Source organism: Otolemur garnettii, unplaced genomic scaffold (assembly GCF_000181295.1).
Source record: "Otolemur garnettii isolate 467f Iridium unplaced genomic scaffold, OtoGar3 scaffold00003, whole genome shotgun sequence".
NCBI classification, from domain to species: Eukaryota; Metazoa; Chordata; class Mammalia; order Primates; family Galagidae; genus Otolemur; species Otolemur garnettii.
This window is the reverse complement of record NW_003852398.1, coordinates 35043642-35071415: the sequence shown is the minus strand read 5'-3', so window position 1 is coordinate 35071415 and position 27774 is coordinate 35043642. Positions and strand designations below refer to the sequence as shown.

Sequence of the window (27774 nt, the reverse complement as noted above, 5' to 3'; positions counted from 1 at the left end):
CCTGTTGGTGCTCACGCTGCTGCTGTACACGGCTCTGCGATGTTCTGCACCTCAGACCGAGGGCGCGTGTGGGTCGGGCAAGCCCAGGCTGGTTTACTCCAGCGCGGTGGGGAGCTGGTCAAACTCTCAGCAGAGGCGACAGAGGGTGTGCTCTGGAGAGGGTCCGCCCAAGGCCGACTTAATGGCCTTCAGTCCCAGCCTTCCCCCAGGTCTGGATAGAGAAGACCAAGGGGAAAGGCAGGAAGCAGGATCAAATCACCCTGGACAGGTGAGTTTTATTCAGATTCTATTCATGAAGTCTATTAATTTTTTTTTAAATCCAGGTTTCTTTTTAATGGAAAAAATTTGAATGAACATTGTGTATTTTGAGCACTTTTTGGAAGAACAATGTTTGTTAGTGAAGTGCCAAATGATACACGTATCTAATCTAATCTTTTAATCACATGAATAATCAAGTGTCTTTAGCCCATAAATGTCCTATTTCTAAAGAAGGCCAGGGAAAGTGGCCCATGCCAGTAATCTGAGCACTTGGAGTTAAAAGAGCACTTGAAGTCAGGAGTTTGAGGTTGGTATGTATGATCTCACCACTACACTTCAACCTGAGAAATAGAGTGATGCCCTATCTTTCCTTTATTTTAAATTATCTACATTTTTATTTTGAAAGTTTTAATTCTACCTTTTATTTACTCTGATAAAGCTTTGTCTAAAAACATGTTAAAAGATGCAAGTCTGACACTTGTCATCACTTGAGTAGAAACAATAACTATATTTAACTGATCTACCTATGCCATTCACCATATTCCTCAGTGATATCCATAATCACTATTGCTTATTAGCTTTTTTCATCTCCGTCTTTTAACATTTTGCCTTGATATTGTCATATTATTATATCAATTGGCTTTTCTATCTTCAGGCTTGTATCAGAGCTAGACCATTCCTCATTAGGTCTGAAAGAATTTCCTGGTACTTTTCTTTTCCTATGGTGTTACATATTCACCATATGGTTATTATTCATGCATAATCTTTAGTTTTTCCTTTACTTCTGTGATACCTTCATAGTATTTGAAAAGAATGTCCAGCACTGCATTCTACTGTGCTGCCTTTACTAAAATAATATAACTCAAATTCCATCATTCTTCATCTTGTTACACAAAATGGCAAGAGATTGATCAACGACTGCATACTCAAAGCAAACTGCCCAATTTATATTTCCAAAGTAAATCATGTAAATAAAAATTTTCAAATGATTCAATCAAATCATGTAAACCTGCTATGGACGTGCATATAGACTATATTATCTATAATATATGCTAATTAGCATTCTTTCCTAAATTTTTCAGATTTTAAAGTGAGTGCCTATTGACAATTACCAGTTTCATTGATGTCACAGTTTAACTGCTCTATCTTTAAAATGCCTTATTTTCAATGTTTGTGAAAGTTTCTTTTTATGTGCTTTAATCTTACCTGCATATTCTAGCAAAGATCATTCACCTCTGGGTCATTCTAATTCAGTGATTCTTGGCTACATATGGAGGGATGGACTCATGGAACCTTTGAGAATCATAGTAGCTATTTTCTCCTTAAAATTACACCCCATATCATTTAGCATAATGTTCATGAAGTCCATACTGAAGTTCATCCTGGGACCTTAAGTCAAGAATTTTTGCATCTTAATATAAACTCATTCTGTAAGTATTCAAAAGAGGGCAACAAGATAAAAAATATTTCATACTCAAAGGGATTAAACCATTTTACCATTCATACAACTTGGTAAATATAATAAATGTGAATATTAGGTAGGGAATATATCATTATTTATCTCTATATTAATTTCTTGGAGTAACCAAAGGCCATTTAAATTTAATTTAAAAAGACATTGCCATGTTTGGAGTACAGGTTAAAAATGTGTAAATCCTTACTTTTATATTATGTAAAGAACCAATGTACATTTTAAATAATTCCAAATTATCTGGTCTAATTTCTACTAATTTAATGTCTTTTGAACTTTTTCCTAAAATCAGTATTACATTCTTTGGTATAAATTATAATTGCAATTTATTTACTAGTTCAGTTGTTTAAGTATTAAGGTAAACTTACACATTTCAGTCTTAATAATTTAAGTATGTCTAACACTGTTGTGAGTACCACATAGCACATTTTTAAAATTAAAGTTCCTAAACAACTCTGATACATGGACTGTTTTTGAAAATGAAAAATAGTGGTGGTAACATTAGACAATTTGAATAGTCTTGTAGCATCAAAATTCAAATTGTTTTTGATTAAGAGACAGTTTTATAGTTGATTTAAGTTATCTTAAATTTGTAGAGCCATTATTCTTAATTCTTTCCTGGTTATGTAAAGGTTTCACATCTCAATTCCCTTTATTATTTTATGTGTAAGGAATGAATGGCAACAAATGACTGTTTGAAAGATGTTGGCTTAGGTATTAGTAAACTTATGAAGTCTATATTTCCTGGTTCATTATGAGCTGTAGGTTTTGTTTTCCCTTAAAGCTGATCTTGCATTAAAGTTTTGAAAGGTTTTTTGCTTCCCCCTTGCATCATAATCATGACTCTGATTTTCTAAAGAGCAGCATATCTTGACTAACTACTAACTGACCTGTAGCAAAAGTTTAGAGAAAAACCAAAAGGTTGATATCAAGTTCATATTCTCTTGAGTTTGACCAATGAAATTAGGACTTGAACACTTGAAGAGATTTTTTTTTTTTTTTGTATTAGTGTTCCATTGCCACTTTAGGATATTGTGAAATTTGGAGGCTTTGACTCAACATTTTGTATGAAATGCTTTACTTCTGCTAAAGTAACACTTCCCAGAATTTGTACCTGATTTTTAACATGAGAGCAGTTGTATGAAAAGTCATCATATTTAAGTATCAAGGAACCAAAAACAATGACACCTTCTGTATTTATGATGAATTCTATAGAAATGACATATTTTTAGTTAAAAGACATGTTTGTGTTTTTCTTCATTTACTAAGTGATGAAATTCTTAACTGGAAGAATTTTTTTTCCAGCATACCATATTTGAACTATTAATTTTATGACAGACTTTAAAGCAGTAAATATGTTTTTAAGACTACAGCATAGCAAAAGTAGTTGTGCTTTGTTCCTAATATCATATATACTAAGTAGATAGGCTTTTACAAATGATCTATGAAAATATTCAAAAGTTAAAATATAAGATTTAGAATGACTCAGGAAGTGGCCATACAAAAAAGGACCACAGGATCTTTCTTGTACTTACAGAAGTAGTCACATGATGTCGCTGTAGACTCAAAAGGTGAAAAAAGAAAATTTCACCTCAGCACTCAGATTCCAACCATTCATAGAAGAGGATCGACTCCATGTTGACCGTAATGCTGGATACAATTTACTAAGTATATACGTATAGAGAAGGGAGACAACCCATAGGAAACCTCACGCAAGAGTTCCCTTAAATCTGACAATCCTAACTCATAGGCTTTCATTATCTGCAATGGTGATCATCTGGCCAGGAGGGCCCAGATCCCGGCGACTGCTGCTCTCGTTTCTGCTCCTTTCATTCTGGGAGGTGGGGAGCTGCCAGCTCCACTACTCAGTTCCGGAGGAGGCCAAACACGGCACCTTCGTGGGACGCATTGCGCAGGACCTGGGACTGGAGGTTGCGGATCTGGTTCCGCGTCTATTCCGGGTGACGTCCAAGGACCGCGCGGACCTTCTGGAGGTAAATCTGCAGAATGGCATTTTGTTTGTGAATTCTCGGATTGACCGGGAGGAGCTGTGCGGGCGGAGCACGGAGTGCAGCATTCACCTAGAGGTGATCATGGACAGGCCGCTGCAGGTTTTCCATGTAGAGGTGGAGGTAAAGGATGTTAACGACAACGCACCGCTGTTCAGAGAAACAGAACAAAAGGTACTTATTTCTGAATCTGCGCCTTTGGAGTCTCATTTTCCTCTAGAGGGCGCTTCTGATGCGGATATCGGCGTAAACTCTCTTCTCACCTATATGTTAAATCTAAATGAGTATTTTGTGCTTAAAATAATAACAAAAAAGGATAAAAGTATATTGCCTGAATTAATTCTACGGAAGGTATTGGATAGAGAGAAAACGTCAAAAGTTAATTTGTTGCTGATGGTCATCGACGGTGGTAAACCAGAGCTAACAGGGTCTGTTCAGATTCAAATAACTATCCTAGATGTGAATGACAACGCTCCGGAGTTTGATAAACCTGGCTATAAAGTAGTGTTATTTGAAAATGTCCAAAACGACACGAGAGTGATTCAGCTAAACGCTTCAGATCTAGACGAAGGACTAAATAGAGAAATTTCCTATGGGATCAGAATGATTTCGCCGGTGAGTGAGAAATGTATGTTTTCAATAAATCCAGACACAGGTGAAATTAGAATTTATGGGAAACTGGATTTTGAAGAGAACAATGCCTATGAAATACAGGTTATCGCTGTTGATAAGGGACTTCCTTCCATGGCAGGTCACAGCATGGTCCTGGTAGAAATTCTGGACTTGAATGACAATGCCCCAGAGGTAGTGATTACTTCACTGTCCCTTCCCATTCAAGAGGATGCTCAAGTGGGCACAGTTATCGCCCTGATCAGTGTGTCCGATCGTGACTCTGGAGCCAATGGACAGGTCATCTGCTCTCTTACACCACATGTTCCTTTCAAACTGGTTTCCACCTTCAAGAATTACTACTATTCATTGGTTCTGGACAGTGCCCTGGACCGTGAGAGCAAATCTGACTACCAGTTGATAGTGACTGCCTGCGACGGAGGCTCGCCTTCTCTATCAACTACTGCGAGCGTGTCCGTGGAGGTGGCCGACGTGAATGATAATGCGCCAGCCTTCGCACAGCCTGAGTACACCGTGTTTGTGAAGGAGAACAACCCACCCGGCTGTCACATCTTCACGGTATCGGCGTGGGACGCGGACGCACAGGAGAACGCGCTGGTGTCCTACTCGCTGGTGGAGAGGCGGGTGGGTGAGCGCGCGCTGTCGAGCTATGTGTCTGTGCAAGCGGAGAGCGGCAAGGTGTACGCGCTGCAGCCTCTGGACCACGAGGAGCTGGAGCTGCTGCAGTTCCAGGTGAGCGCGCGCGATGCAGGCGTGCCGCCTCTGGGCAGCAACGTGACGCTGCAGGTGTTCGTGCTAGACGAAAACGACAATGTGCCCGCACTGCTGGTGTCTCAGACAGGCAGGATGGGCGGAGTGGTGACCGAGCTGGTGCCCCGGTCTGTGGGCGTAGGCCACGTGGTGGCGAAGGTGCGTGCTGTGGACGCAGACTCGGGATATAACGCTTGGCTGTCCTACGAGCTGCAGCCGGCAGCGGCAAGCACCGGCAGCCCGTTCCGCGTGGGTCTGTACACCGGCGAGATCAGCACGACACGCGCCCTGGATGAGAATGACTCGCCGCGCCAACGCCTGTTGGTGCTAGTGAAGGACCACGGAGAGCCGGCGTTGACTGCCACCGCCACCGTGCTGGTATCTTTGGAGGAGAGCGCCCAAGTGCCAAAGGCCTCTTCGCGGGCGTTGGTGAACGCTATGGGCCCTGAGGTGGCGCTGGTGGATGTCAACGTGTACCTGATCATTGCTATCTGCGCGGTGTCCAGCCTGTTGGTGCTCACGCTGCTGCTGTACACGGTTCTGCGATGTTCTGCACCTCAGACTGAGGGCGCATGTGGGCCGGGCAAGCCCAGGCTGGTTTGTTCCAGCGCGGTGGGGAGCTGGTCAAACTCCCAGCAGAGGCGGCAAAAGGTATGCTCTGGGGAGGGACCGCCTAAGACTGACCTCATGGCCTTCAGCCCCAGCCTTCCGCAGTCTGGAGAAGATTGTATAAATTCTTCTAGTGAAGTAAGTTATTGCTATGGAAGTATACACATTCATTTACCTAAAGCAGTTGGGTTTTGGTTATAAGTACACTTTCCTTTTCTACTTTTCTTCATCTTCTCTTCTAGACCATGGAATGTCTCCTCTTCTGTGGTCTTTTTTGGTTATTTTTCACTTTCATGTATTTGCCCAACATTACTTCAGTGAATGAAGTTTGTAGATGTAATAGGGGCCATGTATCACTACACTTACAATTTTCTTTCTATCATTTTTCCTAGTCTATGAAAATGATGATTAGCCTTGAAAAAAACAGAATGTTAGATTACAAAGTAGCTAGGTGTTTGATAACTCAAATTTATTTTTAATTTGGTTATAATTTGAAGATTACAGGCAAGTTGCCAGAATAGTACAAGGAGTTCCTAGATACACTTAACTGGATTCCTTAACCATTCCTCAGGTGCTTAGGGCATTAAAACAGCCTTTAATTTTCTTTTGAGGCAGGGTCTCACTCTCTTGCCCAGGGTAGAGTACAAGAGGCTGGCATGATCACAGTTCACTGCAACCTCAAACTCCTGGGCTCAGTGAATCGTTCTGCTTCAGTCTTCAGAGTAGCTGATACTACATGCACTCACCACTGACTGGCTATATTTTTTAATCTTATGTTTTGTGGAGATGCGATCTAGAGGCCTAGTCTCCTGGCCTCACCTGCTTCTCCTGCCTCAGCCTTCCAAAGTGGTAGAATTACACCTATGAGCCACAGTTCCTGGCCAAAACAGCCATCTTGATCACCTTCTAATATCAGTCATTGTTCATGCAGTACTTTATTTATTTCAAGGTGGATTAGCTACTGTATCATTTTTTAAAAAAAGACAGAATCTTGTTCTTTCACCTGGGCTAGAGAAGAGTAGTGTCATCCTAGCTTACTTCAAACTCCAACTCCTGCCTCAGCCTCCCAAGTAGGTGGGACTACACCCACACACTTGGCTATTTTTTTTTTTTTTTTTTACAGAGAGTGCCAAAAAATGTATATGCATTTTAAGAAAGGAAAAAACTGGACTGGGTATGGTGGCTCATGCTGCTAATCCTAGCATTCTGGGAGGCTCAGATGGGTGGATTGCTTAAGATCAAGAGTTCAAGACCAGTTTGAGCAAGAGTGAGACTCCATCTCTGAAAATAGCTGGGTTATGTGGCAGGTGTCTATAGTCCCAGCTATTCAGGAGGCTGAGGCAAGAGAATCGCTTGAGCTCAAGAGTTTGAGGTGATTGTGAGCTGTGACACCATGGCACTCTACCTAGTCTGACAAAGTGAGATTGTCTCAAAACGAATAAACAAAAAAAGGATACAACTGTATTAAAATTGTGATACTTAATGTATACTCTTAAGAACAGATGAGTACAAGTCATGCTTGAGCTTCTCTTGTAATTGCAGAAGGCAAACATGACATGAGTATTACTATTTATACAGTTTTCCCTTTCTTAACATGTGTATACATTTTTTGGTGCCTTTGTTTATTATGAAAATAAGAATAGTATAGGCAAGGTGCAGTGGCTCATTCCTGTAATCCTAGCACTCTGGGAAGCTGAGGCTGGAGGATTGGTTGAGGCCAGGAGTTCGAGACAAGCCTGAGCCAAATGATATCCCTGTCTCTACTAAAAAAATTCAGAGGAAGCCAAAAATATATGTACATATTTCAAACAGGGAAATACTGTATTAAAAGTGTGATATCAATATATACTAATAACGAAAGGTGAATACAAGTTATGTTTGAGCATCTATTGTAATTGCATAAATCAAATGTGACTTGAGTATTATAATTGAGTATTATAGGCATGAGCAATCTTGCCTAGCTGGGACCATTCTTATTTAATAGCTTTTATTTTGCCAGTGCCTATTGTATATTTTAAAAATAATTTCTTCTAAAAATAACTCTCCATTGCCTAATACCTAATTTGTTGCCAAAGATTCTTTGCAAGCTTTCCTGTCTTCAGGATTTCTCATGCTCTAATTCTGGAAATGAAGTTGAGAATTTGAGAAGAGAGAGAAAACAATATAAAATAAATATACTCAATACTAATGATAGAAAAACAAATGTTGAAAATAACTCTCACTTTTTTAGTTTGGTCAACTGAGAGATGAAATTAACATTAATCAAGTTGTAGAAGAGGGTTGGAGGGACAGTTTATGTGTGTTTATGGAGGTAGGTAATGAAGAGGAACATGGAAGAAAATGTTACTTGCAAGGTCCTAGGATGCCATTGTAATTGGAAACATGGATCTGAAATTCAGAGGAGATTATTGATGTATATTTAAGAGTAACTCCTTTAGTAAAAAAATGAATCCATGAAAGATAAAATTACCATGAAAGACATTGATAAATTAAAAGTAATGCATCCAAGTAATGAATTTAGGTGACTAGGTGTGTCAGTTCCCATGGCTGCTATAACAAGTGACTGTAAACTAGGTGGCATAAGATTAAAAACATTTATTCTCTCACAGTTTTGGAGAGCAGAAGTTCAAAGTCAAGGTGTTGGCAGGACAGAACTCCCTCTGGAGGCTCTAGGGGGAGAATTTGTTTTTTGTCTTTCCACCTTCTGATGGTTATCAACATTCCTTGTCTTGTGGCAGCACCACTCCAATCTTCATCTCTCTGGTCACATTGCCTCCTCTGTGTCTTTTCCTCTGTGTGTTTGTTTTATAAGGGCATGTGTGATTGTACTTAGGACCCATCTATCTACATAATCCAGGATAAACACCTCTTTTCAAATTCTTTAAGTTAATCACATCATTTGCCATATAAAGTAATATTTACAAGTTCCAGGGATTAAGATGTGGACATACCCTTTAGGACACTACCATTTAATCTAGTATAGTAGACTTGAAGTCACAGGGAGGATAGACAACAAGAAGCTGAAATAAAACTCAAAGTCCAACATATTAAGTACATGTTAGAAGTTAAAGTGAAAGGAAGAAGGTGAACAGAATATGTTTTCCCCCTAGAATTATGTTTAAATTTGTATGCATGCATATATATATGTGTGTGTGTATGTGTACATATATTTATTTAAAAATGTTTATCTTTGTAGTGTGAGGGAAAAATAAAGAAGATACTAAAGATAGGCAGGAAGAGAATGATGATTAAGGTGAAAAATATAAAGAAGAGCACAAAGTTGACCTTCAAAGTGGAGATAGTTTTCCCTTGGAACTAGTAGAGAATGAAAAATAGACAATATAAAGAAAATTGATAATAGAATAAGGGAGCTATTAAGTTCACATTTGATGACATCCCTCAATGGGTACAACATGTGAAAATCAGTGGAAATGAGGTTGAGAATTGGAGAAGAGAGGGAAAAGAATAATAAAAGAATCTCTGTAGGTAAGGGGAAAGAGTTAATTATGCATTCATTTGAGTGTCCTATTGAGGTAAAGGTAAAACTAAACTTGAAGAGAATATACTAGTCATGGTGAAGTGACTACATTATACTGAATAGGTCAATAGGAAGCCTAGAGAAAACAAATAGTTAGTAGGCTAAAGAAAAGGTTATAGGAGTAATATAATTAGGTGAGTGATTGTAAGGTGTCTGGAAGGGCATATTTTCAATGGTTGATTATGTAGTCTAGTTTAGGTGGAGAACTAAATGAAGCAATCAATATACAGCCTGATAGGCAAGAAGAATTATTAATAGAAAGAGTAAAGGAATTATTCCCATTATACAAGCAAAACTGTGTTAGAAGTAATGGAGTGAGAGTGGATGATGAAGGCAAGAGAATAACAAATACTCCATGCAAATTTTCAGAGGGCAATAGCGGTAATAGTAATTAACTCAAATTGTCATTTCCTGTAGAGTTGTTCACAGAGCAGGCAGGATAATTACTGTAGCTATGACATAGCTTCAGTTGTGCTATTTGGCCTGAAACTGTTTGGCTTGGTAGAGAGTTACAACAATAGGTAAAAGTAAGATTCTCTTTCTTCTTGCTAAAGATGTGTTAACACCCTTATCTGGCTATCATTACTTGAAAAATTGGAGTCAATTTTAAATGATATTAAGGTTTCTCCAGTGATGATGAAGTAAAATGGAGAAGGAAAAAGGAAAATTTAAACTATTAGTAATTTAAACTCTACTAAATACATAGAATGCTAGTTCTTGGCATGTTATATAAAGAGAGAATCTAAAACTTTAAAGCATTATTCTATCTGTTGTATCTAAATCATATAGATCAGGGGTGGGGAACCTTTGGCCTTCTTATTTCAAGATTGTTCTTTTTTAAGGGCCAAAGGAGTCAAGAAAAGCTTCATTATTCTCTATTGTAACCCTTTTAATAAAAAGAATTTGTTATGTAAATTTTGGATACAGTCAAAGGCCACACACTTAAGGACAAAGAAGGCCACATGTTTCCTTAATGCTGTGTGTTAATGCGCGCGTGCACACACACACACAAACTAATGGACACATTGAAGACTTTCTTTTAAATATAAATATTTTATCCACATTTCATGGTCATATCGATAAAAATTTATAAATATGATTTGTAAAATCTGGTACATCCTTACCAATATTTTCCCACCATCATCCTTTTTATTCTTATGTGAATATGTTTCTATTTGGGGTCAAAGGCGCTGGGTGTGAAGATCTTGCAAAATACTACAGGAGGAGGACATTCCCACTGAAATCTATGCAAAACTAGAGATCAATTGTTCCAAAATGAATGTTCAAATATTCTTCCTCTAAAAATTCTGCAGAGAAGTTTTATACATGTAAAAATACTAATAAATTTGTGGCAAGATAAAACTCATGAACCAATTGTCAAATAATATTCGATGCTGAGAGGAATAAAGTAATCTGGTGTTTCTGGAAAGATAAACATTTAATTTTACAGTGAAAAATTTCAGAAAACCAATGGAAAAATCCCCACATCTTTGGAAAACTTAAGACATTTATTCTTACACTTACACATTCATGCGCATGGTGTCGCTCTTCACTGAGAACGTTTCGGCGAAGAAAGCTGCAGTCGCTCCTACCTCCAGAAAATTTAGCGGAAATCGGGGTATCTCTTGCGAATTCTCTCGCGCTAGGAGGTCATAAAATTGGACTTTGAGGGGCAGTTTGAGGTAAGGCATTCTATGTTGTAGGTATCTGTGACTCCTTTTGAGCGTACCATGCGGTTTTCCCGGCAAGGAGGCCCAAGAGCCAGGCGACTATTGCTCTGGTTTCTGCTCCTTGCTTTCTGGGAGGCGGGGAGCAGCCAGCTCCACTACTCAGTCTCTGAGGAGGCCAAACACGGCACCTTCGTGGGACGCATCGCGCAGGACCTGGGCCTGGAATTGGCAGAGCTGGTACCACGCCTGTTCCGAGTGGCATCCAAGGGCCAAGGGGACCTTCTGGAGGTAAATTTGCAGAATGGCATTTTGTTTGTGAATTCTCGGATCGACCGGGAGGAGCTGTGTGGGCGGAGCCCGGAGTGCAGTATTCACCTGGAGGTGATTGTGGACAGGCCGCTGCAGGTTTTCCATGTGGAGGTGGAGGTGAAAGACATTAATGACAACCCTCCAGTGTTCCCTGAAAGTAAGAAAAGAATAATCATTGCAGAATCTAGACCTCCGGAAACTCGATTTCCACTAGATGGCGCATACGACGCAGATATTGGAGTAAACTCGGCATTAACCTACCGACTAGATCCCAACGATTATTTTGCTTTGGACACACAGAACAATCGTGAGCAAACGTCTTCGTTATTTCTTGTGTTGAGGAAAACATTGGACAGAGAGGAAATTGAGGAACATAGTTTATTACTGACAGCCAGTGATGGAGGTAAACCCGAGCTGACCGGTACAGTTCAGTTGCTGATCATGATTCTGGATGTGAATGACAACGCCCCAGAATTTGACCAATCTATATATAAAGCGAGAGTGTCAGAGAGCGCATTTAATGGAACGTTGGTGATCAAGCTAAATGCCACAGATGCTGATGATGGTACAAATGGAGATATAGTCTACTCATTTAGAAAGCCTGTATCACCCGCAGTGGTATATGCATTTACCATAAATCCCGAAAGTGGAGAAATTAGGACAAAAGGGAAACTGGATTTCGAAGAAAAGAAATTGTATGAAATATCAGTGGAGGCAGTTGACAAAGGGAATATTCCAATGGCGGGTCATTGTACCCTTTTGGTGGAAGTATTAGATATAAATGATAATGCCCCAGAGGTTACAATCACTTCTCTGTCTCTCCCAATCAGAGAAGATACTCAGCCTAGCACGGTCGTCGCCCTGATTAGCGTATCTGATCGTGACTCTGGAGCCAACGGACAGGTCACCTGCACCCTGACGCCCCATGTTCCCTTTAAACTGGTGTCCACCTTCAAAAATTACTATTCGTTGGTGCTGGACAGCACCCTGGACCGCGAGAGCAAATCTGACTACCAGTTGGTGGTGACAGCGCGGGACGGTGGCTCGCCTTCGCTGTCTGCCACCGCCAGCGTGTCCGTGGAGGTGGCCGACGTGAACGATAACGCGCCAGCCTTCGCACAGCCCGAGTACACCGTGTTCGTGAAGGAGAACAACTCTCCGGGCTGCCACATCTTCACAGTATCTGCGCGGGACGTGGACACGCAGGAGAACGCGCTGGTGTCCTACTCGCTGGTGGAGAGGCGAGTGGGCGAGCGTGCGCTGTCGAGCTACGTGTCTGTGCACGCGGAGAGCGGCAAGGTGTACGCGCTGCAGCCTCTGGACCACGAGGAGCTGGAGCTGCTGCAGTTCCAGGTGAGCGCGCGTGATGCGGGCTTGCCGCCTCTGGGCAGCAACGTGACGCTGCAGGTGTTCGTGCTAGACGAAAACGACAACGTGCCAGCGCTGCTGGTGTCTAGGGCTGGCAACATGGGCGGCGTGGTGACCGAGCTGGTTTCACGATCTGTGGGGGCAGGCCACGTGGTGACGAAGGTGCGCGCTGTGGACGCAGACTCAGGATACAACGCTTGGCTGTCGTATGAGCTGCAGCCAACAGCAGGAAGCGCGCGCAGCCCGTTCCGCGTGGGTCTGTACACCGGCGAGATCAGCACGACGCGCGCCCTGGATGAGAACGACTCGCCGCGCCAAAGCTTGTTGGTGCTAGTGAAGGACCACGGAGAGCCGGCGTTGACTGCCACCGCCACCGTGCTGGTGTCGCTTGTGGAGAGCAGCCAGGCGCCAAAGGTTTCTTCGCGGGCGTTGGTGAACACTATGGGTCCTGAGGTGGCTCTGGTGGATGTCAACGTGTACCTGATCATCGCCATCTGCGCGGTGTCCAGCCTGTTGGTGCTCACGCTGCTGCCTGTACACAGCTCTGCGATGTTCTGCACCTCAGACCGAGGGCGCGTGTGGGTCGGGCAAGCCCAGGCTGGTTTGCTCCAGCGCAGTGGGAAGTTGGTCAAACTCCCAGCAGAGGCGGCAGAGGGTGTGCTCTGGGGAGGGACCGCCCAAAACAGACCTCATGGCCTTCAGCCCCAGTCTTCCTCCTTGTCTGGATTCTGCAGAGGGAAGGGGCCAGAGAGAGATGGATTCAGAACATTTGAGAGAGGTAAACTCGTATTTTTTTAAAAACACCTTAATATTTTAGCCTTTCTTACTGTTCGAGATATCCTCAGTGCCAATTCTGAGATTATTCTTTAGCTTAATTTTAAGTTTGCTTCTATCAATCTATTGGCTTTGGTATTGACATATCTTGGGTTATTCTTGAAAGTTTATTCAGAAAACAATGTAATGTATAAAACAGGAATATTTTGGTTTTGTTGTATCCTTGATATTTGTAAGTATTTATTGCATAATCGAACATTTACAGGAAAAAACTGCACATGTGAGAACTTAAACATTTAGGAAATGTTCATTTTTAATGAGGCTAATCATACATTATAAGTTCTTATTATTTAACTTACACATAGGTCCGTGTATCTTTATTATTTTAAAGAACTCCATAACTTTTCATGTAAATACCTTTTTATACAGTGTATTTATGTGCTCACGCACTTGTGGCACTTTGGGAGGCTGAGGCAGGAGTGTCACTTGAGGGCAGGAGCTCAAAATCAACCTGAGCAAGAAGAACCTCCTCTCTATAAAAAACAATTGGAAAAATTGTTTGGGTGTGGTAATGCAAGCTGGTAGTCTCAGGCAGTGAGGTATGATGAAGCCACTGCATGGTAGCCTGGGAGACAGAGCAAGACTCTTGTTTCAAAAACAAACAAATACAAAACAACAACAATAACAACAAAAAACAAACCAAAATGACCCCAAAACAATCAAACAAAAACTAAAGCAACAACAACAACAAAAAAAACCTTTTTGGTTGGTTCCTTCTTTTTTGTCCTTTTGGCACATCAGTGTTCCCCTCTCATGTATTCCGTGCAAGGTAGTTTGAGATTTTCCTTTCACATTTTTATTTGTACTCAGATAATTACTCAATACATACACATAGTGGGTTTTTTGGGGGGGGGGATTTTTGTTTCTCTTCCAAAGTTTAACATATATTATACATTTTACACTTCTCTGTTACCAATACCTTTAGAACCCCCTGCAAATCTGATATTTTAATAGCTGTGTAGTATTCCATGTGCAGATGTATCTTTATATATTTAGTTTTTCAACAACTGATGGACAAATACTTTGTTCTTTTATCTCCATAAACCATGCTGTACTATAATTTTACATATTTCCTAAAATATTGGTTTTTCCTTCTGTGAAATTAATACTCAAATGTGGAATAGATGCATCAAAAATATTATATTAATAAATATATTTATTTTCAATAACATATATTGCTAGATAGCCTTCCAAGAATTTTAGTACTTTATAAATTGCCACCAACTAGCTTTGAGCACTGTGTTTGTTTTATCTCCAGAAGCAATAGAAGTTTTACGTTTTGCCAATGTGATTTCTAGGAAATGATATCTCATTGTTACTTTGATTTTAAATTCCTATATATCTTCAGTGAATTTGAGGTTATATATATTTTATTGATTTGCACTTGATTTTCTTTGATTTTATCAATTAAATTATTGATTCATTTTTCTATTGAAAAACTATTTTTTAATTTTGGAAAAATCTCTGTATAATATATATATTAGCTATTTATCTGCATCACAAATATCTTTTCTCCTGTATTATTCTTATTGATTTGTTTGTAGTGTATTTTGCTGTATAAAAGCATTTTGAATTATCTATTTTATTTTATGGGTTTTAAAGTCTGCAGGTTTAGTTAGAAAGGTCTTTTCAACTCTTATAATAACTATTCATTAAATAAATTCATTTACCATTATTGAGCATTCTCTATGTGCTGGACACATTCTGCACATTAAGGATTTACAATGAAATTTGTTCTTTTGTGTAAATTCAAATTTCCATTTGTTGTCCCTGAGGAGTTTTTTTAAATGTTTTTTTGTAATTCATGTTCTGGCAAAAAATTCACTCAGCTTTTATTTGTCTATGAAAAATACTTGTTTCACTTTCAGTTATGAAAAAAATATTTTTACGGAGTATAACTGACAGTTTTTTACATATATTATTTCATTGTCTTACAGTTTGCATGGTTTCTAATGCGACAATCTGTAGTCGCTTTCCTGTATACGTGTCTTCCTCTCATCCCCCTCTTCCATGGTTGCTTTTAAAATTTTCTTTTTTTTGCCAGGGTTGGGTTTGAACCCACCATCTCCGGCATATGGCCAGTGCCCTACTCCTTTGAGCCACAGGCGCTGCTGTAAAATTTTCTTTTTTATCACTGATTTTTGTAAATTGGTAATGAAGTGCTTTAGTCTGATTTTCTTTATGTTAGTCTGTTTGGGGTTTGTTGATATTCTTGGATATGTGGAGTTATCATTTTCAACAAATTTGGAGAAATTTAAGCCATATTCCTTCAAGTGTTATTTTTTTCCCCTTTCGTCCTTTCTGGCACTCTAATTACACTACATGTATGTTAGACTGTTTGATGTTGTCCCACAGGTCATTGAAGCTTGTTTAGTTTTGTTTGTCTGTTCTCTCTTTGTGCCTCATTTTGGATCGCTTTTATTAATATATTTTCCAATTTCACTAATCATTCCTTTTGTAATATCATATCTTCTAATACTAACCAGTATACTTTTTACCTTATTTAGTGTGTTTATCTTTTCTTTGTGTAAGATTCCATTTAGGTCTATTAAATTTATTTTATTTATCGTTACATGATTTGTCATTATTATTGTCTTTGTCTATATTCTTGAACATATAAGTATATTTATAATACATGTTTTAATATTCTTGTTTTCTAATTTTAACATTCTTGTCATTCCTTGGTTTGGTTCTTTTGGTTGATTTTTCTTCATGCGTGCACGTGTGTGTGTGTATGTGTGTGTGTATGTGCCTGTGTTTTCCTTTAAAGCAATGTTTCCCAATCAGGGACAGTTTTGCCTCACAGGGGATAATTTGGGAATACCTGAATACATTTTTGTTTGTTACAACTGGGGGATTGCTACTCATGTCTAATGATGGAGGCCAGGGATGCTGCTGACCATCATAATGATGCACAAAGTATATCCCTTTACGATAAAAAATTACCTAGCTCAGTAATTCTGCCTCAGAGACTTGAGCTCAGTTCTAACATGCAGTTAAGTTGCTTGGGACCAATTTATCCCTTACAAGACTTGATTTTAGGATTTATTAATGCATATCTAGAGCAGCTTTTAGAATAAAACTGATTTGTCCCTCTATTAAAGTGATATTCTTCTGAGAACACTATCTAATGCATACATGTATGAAGCGGTCTCTCTTCTTTAACTTGCAGAAAGTGAAATATTCTTGGTCCTTTTTGAGCACTACGAATCATTCTGCCTTCTCCTTTTCAGTAGTTTTTTCCTTGGCCTTGTGGAATTTTCCTTGGTATGTGCAAATTAGTATTCAACCAAAGATTGAAAAAGATTGGAAAAGACCCCTCTAGAGGTCTGCAAAGCTCTTTGTCTCTGTGCAGTTCCTTCTTCTATATTATTTGTAAATTGTATCTACCTGGATCTTTTATTTTCTTGGAACTACATGGCTGTCTTTTACCTGGGTCTTTCTGAACTTTAATTTCTAATGGCCTTTTCATTGCAGGGAGGCCATTGGGCTTTGTTTTCCCTCTCCCTAAATTGTATTCTAAAAATTGCTTCCAGGCAGTGAGATGAAGACAATCTTATGATTCATCTCATTTGTTTTCCTTCTGTTGAGGGATCATAATCTTCCTTCCTTTCCTTTCCTTTCCTTTTTTGAGACAGAGTCTCACTTTGTTGTCCTCAGTAGAGTGCTATGGTGTCATATCAATTCTAAGACTTTTTGGTAGAGGCTTTTAAAGTCTTTCTATACATAAGATCATATTGTCTGCAAAGAGGGACAATTTTACTTCCTTTTTTCCAATCTGAATATCTTTTCTTTTTTTCTCTTGCCTGATTGCTGTATGACTTCCAGTACAATGTTGAATAAGAGTGGTGAGAGTGGGCATCCTTGTCTTTTTCCCATTCTTAGAGGAAAGGCTTTCAGTTTTTCCCCATTCAGTATGATGTTAGTTGTGGGTTTGTCATATATGGCTTTTATTATAGTGAAGCATGTTCATTATGTGCTTACATTATTGAGAGTTTTTATTAAGAAAGGATATTAGATTTTATAAAATTCTTTTTCTGCAGCTATTGAGATGATGTTTTTTTTTCCTTCGTTATGTTGATGTGATATGTTGATGTGTGTGTGATGTCATACACACATTGATTTGTGTATGTTGAACCATCGTTGTATCACTGGGATAAATCCCATTCCATCATAGTGTATTATCTTTTTTCTGTGTTGTTAGATTCAGTTTACTAGCATTTTGTTGAAGGTTTTTGCATCTATGTCATTGGCCTTTCTTAATGTCATTGCATTCTTGTCCAGTTTTGGTATCAGTGTAATGCAGGCCTTGTAGAAGGAGTTAGGGAGAATTTTCTCTGCTTCAATTTGTGGAATAGTTTGAGAAGAATTAGTGTTGGCTCTTTTTTTTTGGCCAGGGCAGGGTTTGAACCTGCCACCTCTGGCATATGGGGCTGGCACCTTATTCTTTTGAGCCACAGGTGCCACCCAGTGTTGCCTCTTTTTTAAATACTTGTTAGAATTCATCTGTAAAGCTATCCAGTCCCGGGCTTCCTAGCTGAGAAGCTTTTTAATACTGATTCAATATTACTCATCATTTGCTTGTTCAGTTGTTCTATTTCCTCTTGGTTCAATCTCGTTAAGTCATATATACTTAGGAATTTATTCATTTCCTTGAGGCTTTCCAATATTTAGTGTATTTTTGTTCATAATATTCTATAACGATTTTTTGTGTTTTGTGATATCAGTTGTAATATCTCCCTTTTTTTTATGATTGTATTTATTTGTGTCTTTTTTATTAGTCTAGCTAAGGGTTTATTGATTTGGTTTATATTTTCAAAAAAACCAATTTTAGTTTCTTTGTTCCTTTGTATTTTGTTTTTAGCCCTTATTTCTGTTAGTTCTGCTCTGATATTTATTATTTCTTTCTATTAATTTTGGGTTTGGTTTGTTCTTGCTTTTCTAGTTCCTTGTGGTACATTCTTCAGTTGCTTTTTTGAAATCTTTCTGCTTTTTTGGTGTAGGCGTTTACTGCTACAAACTACCTTTATAGCATTGCTTTTGCTATATCCCCTAGGTTTGGAGATGTGCTACCATTTTCATTTGTTTCAAGAAATTTTTAAATTACCTTCTTATTTTTTTCATTAACACAGTATTCATTCAGGAGCATGTTATTTAATTTTCATATTCAGTTTTTAAAGTTTTTATTATTGAATTTTAATGGTAATATGGTTTTATTTTCTTTATAAGCGGTATTTTATTTATAAGTGTTTCTGCCTGTGTGCCCAAAGAATTTGTTTCTTCTTTAATGTCATATAGTTTTACTAAAGTATGTCTCAGTTTTTTTTTTTTTTTTTTTGGAGACAGAGTCCCACTCCATCACTCTGACTATAGTACCATGGCATCGTCATAGCTCATAAAAGCTCCAAACTCTTGGTCTCAAGTGATCCTCTTGCCTCAGCCTCTTAAATAGCTGGGACTACAGGTGCCTGCCACAACATCTGGCTAATTATTTTTTTTAATATTTTTAGTACAGACAGGGTATTGCTTTTGCTCAAGGTGGCCTCAAACTCCTGAGTTCAACCAATCCATCCTCCTTGGCTTCCCAGAGTGCTAGGAGTACAGGCATGAGCCACCATACCTAGTCTATGTCTTGGTATTAAATTTTCTGTATCAATTTTCTTGGGTACATCATGAAACTTTGTAATATATGATTTCAAAGTTTATTTTCCTGTAAATATTTCTTTTTTTAAAAAAATTTTTTCTTAATTTTTTAAAATTAAATCATAGCTGTGTAATTAATGCAATTATGGGGTACAATGTGCTGGTTTTATATACCATTTGAAATATTTTCATCAAACTGGTTAACATAGCCTTCATCACATTTTCTTAGTTATTGTGTTAAGACATTTATAATCTACACTTAGTAAATTTAACATGTACCCTTGTAAAATGCACTGTAGTTGTATTCCCATCAATTACCCTCCCACTACTCATCCTCCCCCTCCCCTCCTCTCCCCCTCCTCTTTCCCCTTCTTCTTGGGCTATAGTTGGGTTATAGCTTTCATATAAAAGATATGAATCAGTTTCATAGTAGGGTTGAGTACATTAGATATTTTTTCTTCCATTCTTGAGATACTTTGCTAAGAAGAATATGTTCCAGCTCCATCCATGTAATCATGAAAGAGGTAAAGACTTCATCTTTTTTTAAGGCTGCATAGTATTTCATGGTGTACATATACCACAATTTATTGATCCATTCATGGGTCGATGGGCACTTGGGCTTCTTCCATAACTTAGTAATTATGAATTGGGCTGCAAAAAACATTCTAGTGCAAATATCTTTGTTATAGAGTGATTGTTTGTCTTCTGGATATATACCTAGTAGAGGAATTGTAGGATCAAATGGCAGGTCTGTTTTTAGATCCCTAAGTGTTCTCCAAACATCTTTCCAAAAGGAACGTATTAGTTTGCATTCCCACCAGCAGTGCAGAAGTGTTCTCTTTTTCCCACATCCATGCCAATATCTCTGGTTTGGGGATTTTGTGATGTGGGCTAATCTTACTGGGATTAGATGGTATCTCTGTGGTTTTGATTTGCATTTCTATGATGATTAAGGATGATATGTATTTTTTCATGTGTCTGTAGGCCTTGCTCCTGTCTTCTTCAGAGAAGTTTCTCTTCAAGTCCCTTGCCCAGCCTGAGATGGGATCACTTGTTCTTTTCTTGCTAATACATTTGAGTTCTCTGTGGATTCTGGTTATTAAACCTTTGTTGGAGACAACCTACAAATATCTTCTCCCATTCTGAGGGCTATCTGTTTGCTTTACTTACTGTGTTCTTGGCTGTGCAGAAGCTTTTTATTTTGATCAGATCCCAGTAATGTATTTTTGGTGTTGATTCAGTTGCCCGGGGTGGGGGGGTCTTCCTCATAAAATATTCTCCCAAGCTGATTTCTTCAAGTGTTTTCCCTGCACTTTCTTCTAGTATTTTTATAGTTTCATGTCTTAAGCTTAAATATTCAATCCAGTGAGAGTCTTTCTTAGTTAATGGTGAAAGGTGTGGGTCCAGTTTCAGTCTTCTACAGGTCACCAGCCAGTTCACCTAGCATCATTTGTTAAATAGGGAATCTTTTCTCCACTGAATGTTTTTAATTGGCTTATCAAAGATCAAATAACAGTAAGTAGCTGGGTTCATCTCTTAGTTCTCTATTTTGTTCCATATATCTACTTCTCCATTTTTGTGCTAGTACCATGCAGTTTTTGTCACTATCAATTTATAGTATAATCCGAGGTCTGGTAACATCCTCCTGCTTTGTTTTTATTTCTAAGTAATGTCTTGGCTATTCAAGGCTTTTTCTGATTTCATATAAAACTAAGTATTATTTTTTCAAAATCGTTAAAGTATGACAGTGGAGCTTTAATAGGGATTGCATTAAAATTATATATTGTTTTCGGTAATATGGACATTTTAACAATGTTGCTACTTCCCAGCCATGAGCATGGTATGTTTTTTCATTTGTTAACATCTTCAACTATTTATTTTCTTAGAGTTTCATAGTTCTCTTTATTGAGATCTTTCATGTCCCTTGTTAGAAAAACTCCCAAATATTTCATCTTCTTTGGCACTACTGTGAAAGAAATGGAGCCCTTGACTGTTTTTTCAGCTTGACTATTGTTGGTATATATAAAGGGTATATATTTATGAGTGTTGATTTTGTAACCTGAGACTCTACTATATTCCTTGACCATTTCTAAGAGTTTGGTAGTAGAATCCCTGGTATTTTTGAGATATTCAATCATATCAACTGCAAAGAGTGAAAGTTTGATCTCCTCTGACCCTGTATGGATACCCTTGATCTCCTTTTCTTGCCTAATTGTGATGGCTAAGACTTCTATTACAATGTTGAAAAGCACTGGAGACAATGGACAACCTTGCCTGGTTCCTGATCTGAGTGGAAATGATTTCAATTTAACTCCATTCAATATGATATTGGCTGTGGGTTTGCTGTAGATGGCCTCTATCAATTTAAGAAATGTTCCTTCTATACCAATTTTCTTAAATGTTCTGATCATGAAAGGATGCTGGATATTATCTAAAGCTTTTTCTGCATTGATTGAGAGAATCATATGGTCTTTGTTTTTATTTTGTTTATGTAATGAATTATGTTTATAGATTTACATATATTGAACCATCCTTGAGATCCTGGGATAAAACCCACTTGGTCATGACATATGATTTGTTTGATGCGTTGCTGGATTCTGTTTGCTAGGATCTTGTTGAATATTTTTGCATCAATATTCATTAGTGATATTAGTCTATAATTTTCTTTTCTTGTTGGGTCTTTTCCTGGTTTGAGAATCAAGGTAATGTTTGCTTCATAGAATGTGTTTGGTAGTATTCCTTCTTTTTCTATATTTTGCAAAAGGTTAGGTACTAGTTCCTCTTTAAAGGTTTGGTAGAATTCTGACGTGAATCCATTTGGTCCTGGGCTTTTCTTTTTAGGGAGATTTTGTATAGTTGATGCTATTTCAGAACTTGTTCAACATTTCCACTTTATTCTGGCTCAGTCTAGGAAGGTGGTGTGCTTCCAAATATTGGTCTATTTCCTTCAAATTTTCATATTTCTGAGAATAGAGTTTCTTGTAATATTCATTAAGGATTTTTTGAATTTCTGAGGTTTCTGTTGTTATTTCATCTTTGCCATTTCTGATTGATGAGATTAGAGATTTTACTCTTTTTTTCCTGGTTAGGTTAGCCAAAGTTTTATCTATGTTATTGACCTTTTCAAAAAACCAACTTTTTGATTTATTGATCTGTTATATAATCCTTTTGTTTTCAATTTCATTTAATTCTGCTCTAATTTTGGTTAATTCTTTTCTTCTGCTGGGTGGGGTTGGAATGTTCTTCCTTTTCAAGTTGCTTGAGATTTCCCATTAAGTTGTTAACTTTCTCTCTTTCCGTTCTCTTGAGGAAGGCTTGTAGTGCTATAAATTTCCCTCTTAGGACTGCCTTTGCAGTATCCCAGAGGTTCTGGTAATTCGTGTCTTCATTATCATTTTCTTCCAAAAATTTGGCAATTTCCTTCTTGATCTCATCTATGATTCAGCTATCATTTAAGGTTAATTAGTTTCCATGTTTTTGTATGAGTATGCAGATTCCTGTTGTTACTGAGTTCAACTTTTATTCCATGATGGTCTGAGAAGATGTAAGGAATAATTTCTGTTCTTTTAAATTTGCTGAGGTTAGACTTGTGACCTAAGATGTGATCAGTTTTGGAGGATGTTCCATGGGCTGATGAGAAGAATGTATATTCAATTTTGTTAGGATGAATTGTTCTATAGATGTCTATTAAATCCAATTCTTGAATGGTTACGTTTATCTCTAAAATTTCTTTGCTGAGTTTCTTATTGGAGGATCTATCCAACACTGCCAGAAGAGTCTTAAAATCTCCAGCTATTATGGAGATGAAGGAAATCAAATTTCTTATGTCTGTTAGTCTCTTTTATAAATTGAGGTACATTCTGGTTGAGTGCATAAATGTTAATAATTGAAATCTCCTCATGTTGAGTGTTACCCTTAACAAATATGAAGTGACCATCCTTATCTTTCCTTACTTTTGTTGGTTTAAAGCCTATTGTTATGGTGAATAAAACTGCAACACCTGCTTTTTTCTGATCTCCATTTGCCTGAAATACAGATGACCGTTCCTTTACCCTAAGTCTATATTTATCTTTTAAGGTAAGATGAGATTCTTGTATGCAGCAGATATCTGGCCTAATTATTTTGTATCCAGTCAGCCAACCTATGACTCTTTAGAGGGCAATTTAAACCATTCACATTAATTAATAATATTGATAAGCCTGGTAGAATTTTGGGTATCAAGTTTTTCGAAAGTCCAGTGGACATTTTTAATCTTTTTGCCATTGTGGAAGTATGAATTTGATCAAAAATTTCTGAGTGAGTTTACTTTGGTGGTAGAGGATTGCACTGGTCATTATGGGGGATAGGTCTGAGACTATCCTGGAAAGCTGGCTTAGTTATGGCAAATTTCTTCAACATGTGTATGTCATTAAAATATTTAATTTCTCCATCATAAATGAAACTCAGTTTAGCTGGAAACTCAGTTTAGCTGGGTTGAAAATTATTTTATTTTAGAAGTTTAGAAGTCAATGACCATGCTCTTTTAGCTTGAAAGGTTTCAGCAGAGAGATCTGCAGTCATTCTAATGTTCTTCTCCTTCTAGGTTATGGTTTTCTTATATCTGGCTGCTTGCAGAACTTTCTCCTTTGTATTAACTTTGGTGAAGTTATTTATAATGTGTCTTGGAGATATCTTATTTGGATTGAGACATGCTGGGGTTCTGAAACTGTCTGCTATCTGAATTTTAGAGTCTCTTGGCATGTCTGGGAAGTTCTATTTGATTATTTCATGGAGTAGAGCATTTGGGCCTTGCAAAGCCTCCTTGTTGCCTCAGGAATTCCTATAAGGCAAATATTAGTTTTCTTCAAATTATCCCAGAGCTCTCTGAGAGAATGATCTGTTTTTGCTCTGCACTTCTCTTCCTCTTTGAGCATTTTGGATCATTCAAAAGCTTTGTCTTCAATGTCAGAAATCCTTTCTTCTGCCTGTTCCATTCTGTTGCTGAGGGATTCTACTGTATTTCTCAGACCTTTGAGAGCTTCAAGTTCTTGTCTCAATGTGTCAAAATCTTTGATGATTTTGTTTTTGAATTCATTGAATTCTTGAGACAACTTTTGAAATGCTCTTTGAATTTCTATTTCCAACTTTACCTCCATTCTATTGATCTTATTTGCAATCCAAATTCTGAATTTGATTTCTGACATTCAGCCATTTGTTTATGAACAGGACCTTCTGATGTATTCACCATGTTGTTCCTTGGTGGAGTTGATCTACTCTGGTTATTCATGTTGCTGGAGTTTTTCTGCTGATTGCACCCCATGATTATTTTACACCATTGGCTAGATAAGGTGAAGTTGGGTTGGGGGCTCCTGGAGTAATGATTAAGCAGCCCTTTGCCCAAGAGCTGGGACAGGTGTCTGTACCTTTTCCCCTAGAGCTTTGCAAAGCACCTATACAGTGCTACAGCTTGAGACACTGAGAACCTGCCTGGTGTTGTGGGGCTAAGTGGCTCTGTCTTGTTTTCAGCTGGTCTCTGTCTACTCCTAGTGAATCAGTAACTCTGGGTTGAAGTTTCAGCTGGGGAGAGATACCAGCAACTAAGTCTCCCTGTCCCCCATGGGCAACAACTGGAAAAGGAAAATCAAACCTTCCCACAACCATACATGCAAGGTACCACTTTGGATGGTCCTCAGGTGATTAGCCCAGGTCAAGCATTCCAAATCAATTTTCACAGTCAGTACCCAATCTCAGTGGGAGAGTTCAAAAGGTCTCCAGCAATTAGAAAGCAGGAGTCTGCTGGCAACTCGAGTATGACTCACTCTGGTGCTCTGTGGAGTCAGAAGGACCCACCCAGCAAATGAATTAGTCCAGGATGGTTGATGCCTCCTTCCCTACTTTAGACCTCTGTCACCCAGTCACTGATAACCCCATAGGGCTGTGACCCAGTTCCCTCCAATAAGCAGATGCTCCAGGGGTTTGTGCCTCCCTGAGTCACAGAGAGATCTATGTCTCCTCAGCCAGACTGCCACACTCTGCCACCAGCTGGCAGGGGGAGCTGAAACCTGACAACTTTGGGTGCTTAATGGAAGCTGGGGTGGTTCACTCAGTTCTAGCCCCATCCCAGATTGATGTTGCTGCCACTTATATTCTGGCAGAATTAGCGATTCTGTCTGGGCTATATTCCCCTGTGGGCCAGGCTCTGTTTGAGTTCACAGAAACTGTGACTCAGCCCTGCCCTGTGCCACTGCCTCATGGGTATTCTAGTCTCTGTCCCGGCCATGCCTGCCTACTCTTTACTCTTGGGTCCTGTATTTTGGTCCTGGTCTGTTCTGCCAGTGGCTGCCACTGGTTGCCAAGAGAGGCAGAGAGTGTTTCTCCAAAATATCCCTAGGAGTGTAAGCCCTATTGTTCCTGCCACTGCTGCTGTTGGTCTGTGCTTCAGGGCACAGTTTCTCCCTCTCCCTCTTGGTCCACAGTTCTCTCTTTACCCCCGTGTCACAGAATCAGCATAGACCTCAACAGCCCATGCCTTGTCCACACCTCTTGAGAAAATGCCCCACAGTCTGGACTCCATGGGGGACAGGTTTCCAGACCTTGGAGTGAGAGTGGAGGGGAGTGCTGGGAGTTCATAACTGCAGGTAGGGAATTTATACAGTTTTATGCCTGGTGGGAGAGTGCCACTAGTGTTAGTGGGTCCTCTCTGGGAAGGAGTTCTGGTTTTTAGAGGGTCTCTCCTGTGGGATAGAATAGGAGGATATCAGAACTCTGCTGTCTTGTTTGTAGAAAGTATACTGCCAGCTGTTTTCATGGGGGATGGGACTCCTGTCCACTTGGTGATGGATTTTGTACCTCTTGTTTGTTTCCTTGGGGTCTCAGCTCGCCTCAGCAGGGTTGATGTGCATTCTTCAACCTTATCTCTTGGCTCAGCTCCAAACCATACTTGTTAAACTTCTGTCCTTTAACTCTCCTTCTGGACAGGAGCCTCTGTGGAAAGCTGGCTCCAACAGGCCATCTTGCCTCTGCCCTCCAGAAATGTTTCTTAACTTACAGATTTTAGTATTTCTTTTATTTTATTACTTCAGATTTCTTCTTCAGGGACTCAAAATATCTATCTATCTGTCTATCTGTCTATCTTCTGTAAGCTAACACTTCTAAATACTGCTTAACTCTTTTAAAAAATTATTTTAATTTTTTTTGTTTTCATCTTATATTCCTCTTAAAACATTATCCATAGTGTTTATTTGCTATTACATTCCTTCTGGTTTAGTTTTCAGTTCTGAAAACAATTATTTTCCTTGCATTTCTAATTTTGATTGAGTTTTCTCATCCTCCTTTCAAAACTTTCCTTTCCCTAGAAATCTCATTACTGAGTCTCTCTCATTCTGATTGTGTGTTCTTGCATAGCTTTTAATTGTTTTCCTAAAATGTTAAATTTTTTTTCAAATATTATGTGACTATGTTGTGGAATTTCCTTTCTTGTGTACCTTTAATTTTCCACTCCTTAAAAAAATAATTTTGTATCAGATTTTCCCATAATTTGTTTTTGTTCATGTTTCTGTGAAAAGAGTTTTTCCATATTTTTAGGAGGAATAGATCAGGATAGTTTTTCTATCTTCATTGCTTTAAAGATTCTTATTAAGTTATTATCATGAAGACTTTTTTGGTACCTTATATTTGTGATAGCCTTTCCCTTTCCCTTTGTTCCACTGTCCCCTCACCTTTTCTTTTGCTTAATTTGGATTATTCTGCTAGCATTTTGTCATTCTTTCTCAGTACAGGGCTTTTCACTAGAAGACTTTATTTAGTTGAAAAATACTTAGGGCCAAGACAGGTTTAGAACAACCCAATCTATTCACAGTTCCCTTCCACTAACTTTTTTTAAAAGATAAATTATATACATATTTAATTAAATCATAGCTGTGTACATTAATGCAATCATGGGCTAGAATGTGCTGGTTTTATATACAATTTGAAATATTTTCATCAAACTAGTTAACATAGCCTTCATGGCATTTTCTTCATTATTGTGTTAAGACATTTTAAAGATACATAATATTTTAATGTAATATATATTTTTTAAATTTCAGAATAATATGAGGGTATATGTGATTAGATTATATTGTTTGTTTTTATAAGATAAAAAAAAACATAACCAGCCAATATCTCCTCCCATTCTGAGGGCTGTCTACCCGCTTTATTTACTGTGTTCTTGGCTGTGCAGAAACTTTTTAGTTTGATCAGGTCCCAAAGTGTATTTGTGACATTGCTTCAATTGCCCGAGGGGTCTTCCTCATAAAATTTTCACCCAAACCAATTTCTTCAAGTGTTTTCCCTACACTTTCTTCTAGTATTTTCATAGTTTCATGTCTTAAGTTTAAATCTTTAATCCAGTGAGAGTCTATCTTAGTTAATGGTGAAAGGTGTGGGTCTAGTTTCAGTCTTCTACAGGAAGCCATCCAGTTAGCCTAGCACCATTTGTTAAATAGGGAATCTTTTCTCCACTCAATATTTTTAATTGGCTTGTCAAAGATCAGCTAATGGTAGGTGGCTGGATTCATCTCTTGGCTCTCTATTCTGTTCCATACATCTACCTCTCTGTTTTAGTGCCAGTACCATGCTGTTTTGATCACTATCAATTTATAGTATAGTCTGAGGTCTAGTAACGTAATTCCTCCTACCTTGTTTTTGTTCCTGAGCAATGTCTTT

The 27774-nt window shown here is 38.5% G+C and overlaps 3 protein-coding genes across 5 annotated transcripts in view; all 3 read left to right on the top strand.

Annotated features, from left to right (window-relative positions):
* The window catches only part of LOC105887203 (protocadherin alpha-11-like), a 2476-nt gene extending 2127 nt beyond the window's left edge, over positions 1 to 349 (top strand). Inside the window, exon 2 of the mRNA XM_023514349.1 lies at positions 1 to 349. This exon is cut by the window's left edge and continues 400 nt beyond it. Within this exon, the coding sequence (XP_023370117.1) occupies positions 1 to 349 (349 nt within the window).
* Positions 1 to 27774, top strand: part of LOC100947603 (protocadherin alpha-C2) — a 160168-nt gene that overhangs the window by 32004 nt on the left and 100390 nt on the right. The window contains exon 1 of one of the 3 annotated variants that reach the window (XM_012808435.2): positions 3481 to 5865. The exons of the other annotated variants lie outside the window; for them this stretch is intronic. Coding sequence (XP_012663889.1) covers positions 3496 to 5865 — 2370 coding nt within the window. The 5' untranslated portion in view covers positions 3481 to 3495. Of the gene's footprint in view, positions 1 to 3480; positions 5866 to 27774 lie in introns of those variants that run through there. 3 annotated transcript variants of the gene reach the window in all.
* On the top strand, positions 10996 to 13429 carry LOC105887202 (protocadherin alpha-13-like). The gene is given in 2 exon segments (XM_012806528.1): positions 10996 to 13143; positions 13145 to 13429. Coding segments are annotated over 2 exon segments (2433 nt in total).